General features: G+C 65.9%; 1 protein-coding gene across 1 annotated transcript in view; it reads right to left on the reverse strand.

Moving 5' to 3' along the window:
• Kcnq2 (potassium channel, voltage gated KQT-like subfamily Q, member 2) overlaps positions 1-9,953 on the reverse strand; it is a 52,885-nt gene that overhangs the window by 7,807 nt on the left and 35,125 nt on the right. Inside the window, exons 12-14 of the mRNA XM_013030357.1 lie at positions 7,513-7,566; positions 1,428-1,651; positions 672-780 (exon numbers count right to left, since the gene is read on the reverse strand). Coding sequence (XP_012885811.1) covers positions 672-780; positions 1,428-1,651; positions 7,513-7,566 — 387 coding nt within the window. The remainder of the gene's footprint in view (positions 1-671; positions 781-1,427; positions 1,652-7,512; positions 7,567-9,953) is intronic.

The raw sequence follows: 9,953 nt of genomic DNA on the forward strand, positions 1-9,953 counted from the left end.
GCCCCACGGCCGGGCCGCTGGCCCCACGACCGGGCCAGCCCCACGGCCAGGCCAACCCCACAGCCAGTCCAACCCCACAACCAGGCCAGCTCCACAGCCAGGCCAGCTCCACGGCCGGGCCGGCCCCATGGCCAGTCCAACCCCACAGCCAGGCCAACCCCATAGCCGGGCCGGCCCCAGGTCCAGGCCAACCCCATGGCCAGGCAGCCTCACGGCCAGTCCAATCCCACGGCCAGGCCAGCCTCACGTCCAGGCAGCCTCACGGCCAGTCCAATCCCACGGCCAGGCCAGCCTCACGTCCAGGCAGCCTCATGGCCAGTCCAACCCCATGGCCAGGCCAGCCTCATGTCCAGGCCAGCCCCACATCCATCTGCCTGTCACCCTCCAGTCTCTCTAAGTCTACGGTCCAGACACAGGCGCCAGGAGCAGGGAATTGAAAGGGGTGAGGGTGCAGCTCCCTCGGGGCAGGGCCGCAGGCCCACCCATGGCCTCTCCTCTCTGCCTGGCCAGGAGGACCAGCAGCAGTTGGCACCGCGAGGGAGGCTCCCCCACCCTGCGTGCAGCCCCGTGCACCCCCCACAGCCGCCGGGGTCCCTCACCACACAGCTCGAGGCTCCCCCACCCTGCGTGCAGCCCCGTGCACCCCCCCCCCAGCCGCCGGGGTCCCTCACCACACAGCTCGGATGCTGACTTTGAGGCCCGGGGTCAGATCCTCCGCCACAAACTCGCAGTTGCAGCTTTTGTTGTCCTCCACGATGTCCTCCCCGGGGAGACTTGCTTCTAGTTGGAAGGAAGGCAGACCATCAGAGGACCCCTCAGCCTGCGCGTGGGTCCCTGGAGTGTCCCCGGGGCGCCCTGCCTTCCCACAGGCCCTCTGTGGGACCCTCCTGGGTGTGGCCCTCCAGGAGTGGCCAGTGTGAGGGCTCGCGTGGGTGAGTGGATGGTGGCAGATTCAAATCACACATAGAAAGCAACTCCGCTACAGAGGAGATGCTGACCCACGCCACACGGAGGAGCCCACGCTGTGCCGGGTGAGAGTCCAGCCACGGTGCCCCTGCGCCCACGCTGCAGAGTGTCCCCACGTGACACGCACATTAGAGGAACCAGCGGCCAGGAGCAGGCGCTCTGGCCAGGGCCGGGGAGGGGAGCGTGACCGGTGGCAGCTCCGGTCTTCCCTTCCAGATCACGACAGCGTTCACACCGGGACAGCCGTGTGGCGGCAAGCACCATGGGTGCGGGAGACGCCACGGAATGGTGTGCTTTTAAAACGGTTCCTCTTACACAAGATTTTCCTAAAAACACAAGGAGCAGGGGCCTCCCAGCTCAGAGCGGCTTCCACCTTGCTCTGTGTTTGAGGGCCACCTCCCCTCTGGGCAGCCCCTGGCCCCAGGGCCCGCCGTGGGACGGCCAGGCCACGCCAGACCCACCTTCCGAGTTCTGGCGGGACGCCGCACCCTTGATGCGGAAGGCCTGCCGGGCCCGGCTGCGGTCACCGAAGCTCCAGCTCTTGGGCACCTTGCTGGGGCTGTCGTCCAGGCTCTGGTCAGCACTGGGAGAGCGCCGTACCGTCTGGGCCTGGGGAGACCCCTTCCCCTTGGCAGCCACTCCCCGGGGGCTGGAGAAGACACGATCTTTCAAACTGACCTTCTGACTGCTCCCGGGAGAAGCGATGGCAGACAGACAGACGCACACACAGACAGAAAAACAGCAAGAGAAGTCACTCTGGAAGGGACACAGGCTGTGTCTGTGCAGCGTGTCGACCCACAGGACAAGGGGGGACGCAGGTTCGAAGACCGGCCAGCCACGCGAGGGCTGGGCAGCGGCGGGAGCATCGGGCGGAGGGAGAGGCTCTGTGGTGCCCAGGACACTGAGGCCAACAGGTGACACTCGGGCGCCTCCAGACGCCCTGGCGCTGGCCTTTCCCAGAGGCTCTTGTCTGCATGGGCCTGGCCACTAGCATTCTCCGCCGGCCCTTCAGCTGTCACCAAGAGTGGCCTCCCTGCCCTCAGCCTCTCCCTCTGCTCCTGAGCAGAGGAGGTCATCATAGGCTGAAGCCTGTCCATCCATACTCTGGCCTTTCCAAGGAGGCCTGGAGCCTCCTGGACTCCACCGTGGGACCACGTGGCATCTGCCAGGCGTCAGCAGTCCACCGCACCTGCGCTCATCCGGGCAGCTGAACATGTCTGCCTCTGGAATGGCGGCAGGAACAAAGCCCCTCTGGGGCCAGGCCCCAGCGCTGGCCCCAGCGCTGGCCCCAGCGCTGGCCCAAGCCCTGGCCCCAGCCCTGGCCCCAGCGCTGGCCCAAGCAAGCGCTGGCCTTGGGGGCCGGGGGAGGAGGTGGTGGCCACAGCGACAGGACGGTGGTCAGGCCCCACTGTATGAGTGTGTGTGCGTGTGCGTTTTATTTATGGCAGTACTGGGAGCTGAACTCAAGGCCTTGCGTTTGCTGGGCAGCTACTCTACCCCTTGAGCCATGCTCCTGATCTTGTTTTTGCTTTAGTTATTTCTCAGGTACAGTGTTGAGTTTTTGACAAGGGCAGGTCTTGAACTTGGAATCCTCTGATCTAGGGCCCCTGTGTAGCTAGGATCGTGGTCTGCACCCCCGTTTGACCTCCTGCAAAGTTCTTTTCAGTCTGTTTCTCAGCTACCCAAGACACTGGGTCCCTCCCCGCCTCACTGCTGTTCATGAGGACCACGGGGTCTCCCCTCCCCCCCATCACTGCTGTCCGTGAGGACCGCGGGGTCCCCTCCCCCCCATCACTGCTGTTCATGAGGACCACGGGGTCTCCCCTCCCCCCCATCACTGCTGTCCGTGAGGACCGCGGGGTCCCCTCCCCCCCATCACTGCTGTCTGTGAGGACCGCGGGGTCCCCTTCCCCATCACTGCTGTCTGTGAGGACCGCGGGGTCCCCTCCCCCATCACTGCTGTCCGTGAGGACCACAGGGTCTCCCCCCATCACTGCTGTCTGTGAGGACCGCGGGGTCCCCTCCCCCCATCACTGCTGTCCGTGAGGACCACAGGGTCTCCCCCCATCACTGCTGTCCGTGAGGACCGCGGGGTCCCCTCCCATCACTGCTGTCCATGAGGACCGCGGGGTCCCCTCCCCCCATCACTGCTGTCCATGAGGACCGCAGGGTCCCCTCCCCCCATCACTGCTGTCCGTGAGGACCACAGGGTCTCCCCCCATCACTGCTGTCCGTGAGGACCGCGGGGTCCCCCCCATCACTGCTGTCCATGAGGACCGCGGGGTCCCCTCCCCCCATCACTGCTGTCCGTGAGGACCGCAGGGTCCCCTCCCCCCATCACTGCTGTCTGTGAGGACCGCGGGGTCCACTCCCCCCATCACTGCTGTCTGTGAGGACCGCGGGGTCCCCTCCCCCCATCACTGCTGTCTGTGAGGACCGCGGGGTCCCCTCCCCCCATCACTGCTGTCTGTGAGGACCGCGGGGTCCCCCCATCACTGCTGTCTGTGAGGACCGCGGGGTCCCCCCCATCACTGCTGTCCATGAGGACCACGGGGTCCCCCCCCATCACTGCTGTCCGTGAGGACCGCGGGGTCCCCCCATCACTGCTGTCCATGAGGACCGCGGGGTCCCCCCCATCACTGCTGTCCATGAGGACCGCGGGGTCCCCCCATCACTGCTGTCCGTGAGGACCGCGGGGTCCCCTCCCCCCATCACTGCTGTCTGTGAGGACCGCGGGGTCCCCCCCATCACTGCTGTCTGTGAGGACCGCAGGGTCCCCTCCCCCCATCACTGCTGTCCGTGAGGACCGCAGGGTCCCCCCCATCACTGCTGTCCATGAGGACCGCGGGGTCCCCCCCATCACTGCTGTCCGTGAGGACCGCGGGGTCCCCTCCCCCCATCACTGCTGTCCGTGAGGACCACGGGGTCCCCTCCCCCATCACTGCTGTCCGTGAGGACCGCAGGGTCCCCCCCATCACTGCTGTCCATGAGGACCGCGGGGTCCCCCCCATCACTGCTGTCTGTGAGGACCGCGGGGTCCCCTCCCCCCATCACTGCTGTCTGTGAGGACCGCGGGGTCTGGGTTTGCCCCCTCCAGGGGTCTCCAACAGGCACAGCCTTCACCTCTCCGTCTGGGACGTCTCAGGCGCTGGTCCAGGCCTGCTGCTTGCTCCCCCCTCTGGGGGCCCCACTATCATTCCCAAGGGAAACTGGCTCTGCGTGGGCCAGCCAGACTTCCCAGGTCAGCCCCAGCGCAAGGATCAAGAGGCCCCCACACGCAGTGACACCCACGGATGCCCAGATCCCTCTCCCAGCCCCTCCTGCCACGGCCCACAGGGACCCACAGCCAGACACGTACAACCGAGTGCCAGGGTGACCACCACAGTGAGGAGCCAGCACCACACCCTGCATGGCCTGGACACCCTGGCCATGGCCTGTGTGACCTGGACACGCCGGCCAGGGCCTGCACAGCCTGGACACCCCAACCGTGGCCCGCGCGGCCTGGACACGCCGACCGTGGCCTGCGTGGCCTGGACACCCAGGCCATGGCCTGCGTGGCCTGGACACCCCAGCCAGGGCCTGCGCGGCCTGGACACCCCGACCGTGGCCTGCGTGGCCTGGACACCCCAACCGTGGCCTGCACGGCCTGGACACCCCGACTGTGGCCTGCATGGCCTAGACACCCCGACCGTGGCCTGCACGGCCTGGACACCCCGACCGTGACCTGGACACCCCAACCGTGGCCTGGACACCCTGACCGAGGCCTGGACACCCTGACTGTGGCATGCGCGGCCTGGACACCCCGACCGTGGCCTGGACACCCCGACCGTGGCCTGCATGGCCTGGACACCCTGACCTGGGTCTGCGCGGCCTGGACACCCCGACCGTGGCCTGCGCGGCCTGGATACCCCGACTGTGGCCTGTGCGGCCTGGACACCCCGGCCAGGGCCTGCGCGGCCTGGACACCCTGACCGTGGCCAGTGCCCTTCCCCACCCCATCTTTAGGCAGCGGGAAACTTGGGAGACCATCTGTGCCTGCATATCAATACAGAGGAGGAAGAACAAGGCAGAAGCCACGGGGCCAGTGCTGGCCACGGGGCCACTTGGGAAGGGCGTGGTGACCGCCAGGCATCCTGTGAGCATCAAGGACCAGAGGCTCTGTTGGCCTCACGTCTACCTCCGTGCCCTGGCCCCACGGCCCCCTGGCCCCAGGCCTGGGCCTCTGTGCCCCCTGGAGACCAACCCTCTGGAGCCTGAGCTCCTCCGAGTCCACGTGGCCTCAACAGAGAATCTGGCTGGCACAGGGAGCATTGAACGTTGACACTACCTGAAATCAGCTGAGGACGGTGGTAACACCGGGGCCCACCCAGACTCATCCAGCTGAGGGAGACTCTGGCTTCTAGGACATTCCTCACTTCTCTCACAGACCCCTTCTCTAGCAGAGAGGCCACTGCAAACACAGGGAGGGAGGCCCCTCTGGGCCTCCCGGGGAGCACCTGGCCCTGGGAAGACCATCTTCCGCGGTCCCTCTGACTTGCACACACAAGGTTGGGAGACATAAGCAGCCCGAGAGCAGCCCTGGCTCAGTCCCAGCTGTGAGGATGCTGGGCGGGCGTCGGTCCAGCCTCCACCACAGCCAGCGTGTGGCCGCTGCGCTCAGCTTTCCCAGAAGCCTCACCGCTGGCAGTGGGCAGCCAGGGAGGCAGACACACAGCCAGACGCGTCTCCCACCACTCAGGGCCGAGCGCGGCGGGGAGCGTGGCCCCGGGCTGCCCGGAGAGGGGCTGGGCAGTCTGTGGGACCCTCCGGGTGAGGAACCCCAAGGCCAACCCCATCTCCCTCCTGGTGGTACTTCCTCCGGGTCTCTAAGTGCCAGTACAGAGGCCTCTCCAAGGCCTCCAGCCACATGCGTGACTGGGCCACGGCAGGGCCCCCCCTCAGTCTCAGCTCTGTGTCCCCAGCTCTTAACCCTGCTCCCACCCAGGCCCAGAGGAGGCCCTGCCCAGGGAGGCCCTGCAGAGGAGGCCCTGCCCAGGGAGGCCCTGCAGAGGAGGCCCTGCCCAGGGAGGCCCTGCAGAGGAGGGCCCTGCCCAGGGAGGCCCTGCAGAGGAGGCCCTGCCCAGGGAGGCCCTGCAGAGGAGGCCCTGCCCAGGGAGGCCCTGCAGAGGAGGCCCTGCTCAGGGAGGCCCTGCAGAGGAGGCAGGGCACAATGACAGGCCTTGGGCCCATTGGCCTTCCTCACCCCGGAGCCGGGACACCAGCAAGGATGGGGGGGCCTCCCTCACCTCACCACACAAACCAAGAAAAAAGCAAACCCAAAGAGGGGCTCTCAGGGGCTTCCTCCACTTACTCAGCAAGAGCTTGCGGCCAGACCCGACCCGTGTACAGAAGCTGTGGGTCAGGGGTCACTCAGGAACGGCCGGCAGAGCTCTGGCCTTTCCCCACTAGCAGCCTCCCCTGGCCCTGTGGGGAGACGGCCCCCGCCTGGCCAGCACACAGGCGCCCAGCTCAGCGGTGCAGGGGCTGGCATCCACAGGAAGCTGTCCAGCCTAACTGGGGACAGAGGACGCCCCGCAGAGCAAGGGGGCTCTCCATGAGAACGCACACAGCAGAGCCTCAACACTTCCACACGCTTCTGGTCCCAAGCAGCCTGACCCCATGCCCTGTCCCAAGGCCCAGCCCAGGGCCAGGAGCCGCCGGACACAGGGGTAAGCAGGTAGCTTCAGCCAGGGCTCAAGCCAGCCGCCGCCCCCACTGGAAGCTTCAAGAGCCTCCCATGCGTGCCCACTTCTGGGACACACGGAGAGCCAAGAGGCCCCCGGGCAGGGGGGACGATCCTGCAAGCCCCTCATCCAGGTGGGAAGGTCTGGAGCATGCACGGGTGCAGATGCACAAGCATGCTGCTCGTGCTGACCGGCCACATGCACACAATGGGGGCTCTTGCAGGTGGGCGCTGCAGCCGCCTGCTGCACTGGGCTGCGCTGGGCTGCGCTGGCCGGGAAGGGGAGGGCAGCACAGGGAAACAGGAGGCAGAGGCCCCGGAGCAAGCAGGAGAACAGAGGCCCTCACACACAGACAGCAGACGGGGGAGGGACAGGAAAGGTGTGGTCAAGGTGCAAGGGATGGGATGTCTCCGCCATCCTGTTTCCGGTCTGCCCTGAACCAAGCCTGCAAGTCACAAGTGGTAGCCATGGCTTCAGGCTTTTGGAGGTGGGGGGGGGGGGTGAAGAGCCCAGACCACAGGACGCAGCCTCTACAGTGAGGCAACCAGCTCAGGATTGGTCCTCAGTGCCTACTAGAGGCGCCAGACTGACCAGCCCAGGGCGGGGCCTCTCTCTGATGGGCATGGTCACTTCCACATCAGCGCCCTGACCACGGCAGGGCTCCGTGTGGAGGAGGGAGGCCAGGCGCCCGGGTCTGCCCTGTGCTCGGGGCACCAGGGGAGTCAGAGCTGGGCCGGTGCTGCCGTGGCTCGTCCCAACCTCCAATAAGCAGGGAGGGCAGGGGCGTGCAGCAAGGTCGGTCCGTGCGAGCGTTGCGTGGTACCTAGAGTGTCCCGGGCAGCATCCACACAGGCACCCTTGGCACGGTCTGCCTTTACTGGAAATGAGGAGAGCACAGTTAGTCCTGGGGAGGGCGGGGGAGAGAGCGGGACCAGAGAGCGGCACCGAGTCACGCAGCCCCGGCGGGGGGGGGGGGGGGGACAAGGACAGTGAGGCGGGTGCGGAAATCTTCAGCAGCCTGGAAGAGAAAACAGTCACCTATTTTTGGAGAAAAAGAATCCCCGTGGTTTTCCTCCAAAAATACCTTTTCCTTCCAAAGCCAGAGTTTGGGTCATGTCTTAAAAGATGTATTACTATTATTATTTCAATTTTTTTTTGTTGTATTCATGCCAACAAAAAAAAAACCTGCATGAGGTAAGACTTTAAAGGGCGAGGCTCATGGATAGACATGATCCCCCAAGTGGCCGCTCTGCAGCATGCGCGTTTTACAAAGGGGGAGATGTGCGGCCCAGCTTTACAAATCCACCAGCAAGGCTTCACCACGCCGGCCTGCGGCGGCCCAGTCCAAACACAGTGTACCCCTAATTCTAGGGAGCCCAGAAGAAGGGACATCTGGGCTCGAGGGATTTTCCCCAAGGCGGGGCCCTGAGCCTTGGCCTGTGATGAGTGGAAGCATAAGAGCCCGTCAAGGCCTGGAAGATGCTGCCTTCCCCAGAGCCCCACAGACCTCAGAGGCACACCCGCACTTCAAGAATAATCCTCCCTTTCCTTCAGGCTCCTCCCCGGCCCTTTCCAGCCAGCAGATAGCGTCCGAGGAGCCAAGCGTGCATGGCAACCGTCTCACAGCAGACACCACCGGGCCGGGGAAGAAGGCGCCCAACGTCTGCTCTCCTCCCACACTCGTTTAATGTCAGCCGACAGTCCCCGTTACTCCCTGTCCACACGCATCTCTCCGTCTGGGCCTGAAGGGCGCAGTCACCACCTCCAGTAAATGAACCTTCGGATGGCAAGACTCCTCAGAGTTCTCTGGTCTCTTCCCAAGCAAGGCCCTAAGCCTGCAAGCTCCGGCCCGCCAGTGAGCTCCAGCCCGCGGCCCCGGCCAGCAGTGAGCGCCAGTCTGCATCCCCTGCTAGGCTCAGTTTGCTAAAGACAAGCAGCTTTAGGTCACCTTGGGGTGCGGAGCTGAGGCCGCACTTGTGCGTGGCCAGCCCACCAGCAAAGCTCCTAGCCTTCTGGAGTTGGCCAGGGCAGCGGCACCTCCCACTTGCCCTCAGGGGCCCCAGGCCTACCTCCCCTGAACCTTCCCACCCCTAGGGAAGGAGGGGAGTCCTGTGGCCCAACCCAACTCTGCAGAGGGGAGATGTCCGAGGCTGCACGGTGGTGGCAGCCACCAGCCACGCAGGGCCACCGAGACAGGGCTGAGCTGTCCATTTGAATGAGCATGGTGGCAGCTAGTGGCCCCTGCGTGGGACAGCAGGGCTAGCCACAGCGGGCGAGGAGGGGGCCGCTGGCAGCAGCCCTCCCGGGACACTGTCCCGCTCAGGCTACCATGATGTGGTCTATTCCCTCTGAGCTCTAGGCCAGGCAGGGGCTGCCTGTGGAGGACAGATACCCTCAAGGATGCGGGCCCAGGCCAGGCGCGGGCAGGCACCAAACTATACAGAACGCCACCACCTGTGAAAAGAGAGGAGACCCACACAGACGGGAAGGCCAGAGCCAGGGTGTGAGGGCCTCGGAGTGGGGGCGGGAGGCAGAGGAAAGGCGTGGGACCACACGGGGCGGGTCACAAGAGACACGTCAGAGTAGCACAGCCTGAAGCCCAGCGCCCCGGGTCCCCACCCCAGGGCCCACAGGGCTCTCCCAACAGCTCCATCCCAGTCCCCCAGGGGTGCTGAGAGCCGAGCGCCCCCACTGGCCAGGGCTCACCCCCGCGTGTGAGCGCTACGCAGGGCACAGAGCCTCCTCTGAGCAGCACCTATGCACTGGGTGCCAACCAGGGGGTGCGTGCCGCACCGAGGGGGGCGGGGACGCCACCTCTGCCTCCTGGCAGCGGGTACAGACCCCGGGGAGGGGTGTCCTCACTCCCCCGGGACCCCGGTCCCCCTCCAGGAGCCTCACACCTGCCAGCCAGGTGTCCATGCTGAGGCCCTGGGAGCCCTCGGCTGAGCACGGTGGGGTCCCAGACCTGGTCAGTGGCAGTGGCCCTCGGGGAAGGGGACGGGAGGCACAGGCAGGCAGGGACCACCAACACGCGGGAAGGAGACGGAGGAGCGGCAAGGGGCGGAGCGGGGAGCCACGGAACATACCGGAGAGCCGGGCTCCCATGGTCCTCACCTGGAGTCCCACTTTCAGGGCCAGCACCTCATCCCAAAAGACAGAGCAGACGAGAAAGGGGCCGAGAAGGGCAGTGACAGTGATTAAAAGCACTTGGGGGCAGCAAGAGTTTCCAGATGGGGCAGGAGAGGGAGAGAGAGAGAGAGAGAG

This window comes from Dipodomys ordii, unplaced genomic scaffold (assembly GCF_000151885.1).
Source record: "Dipodomys ordii isolate 6190 unplaced genomic scaffold, Dord_2.0 Scaffold129, whole genome shotgun sequence".
In the NCBI taxonomy this organism is placed as follows: domain Eukaryota; kingdom Metazoa; phylum Chordata; class Mammalia; order Rodentia; family Heteromyidae; genus Dipodomys; species Dipodomys ordii.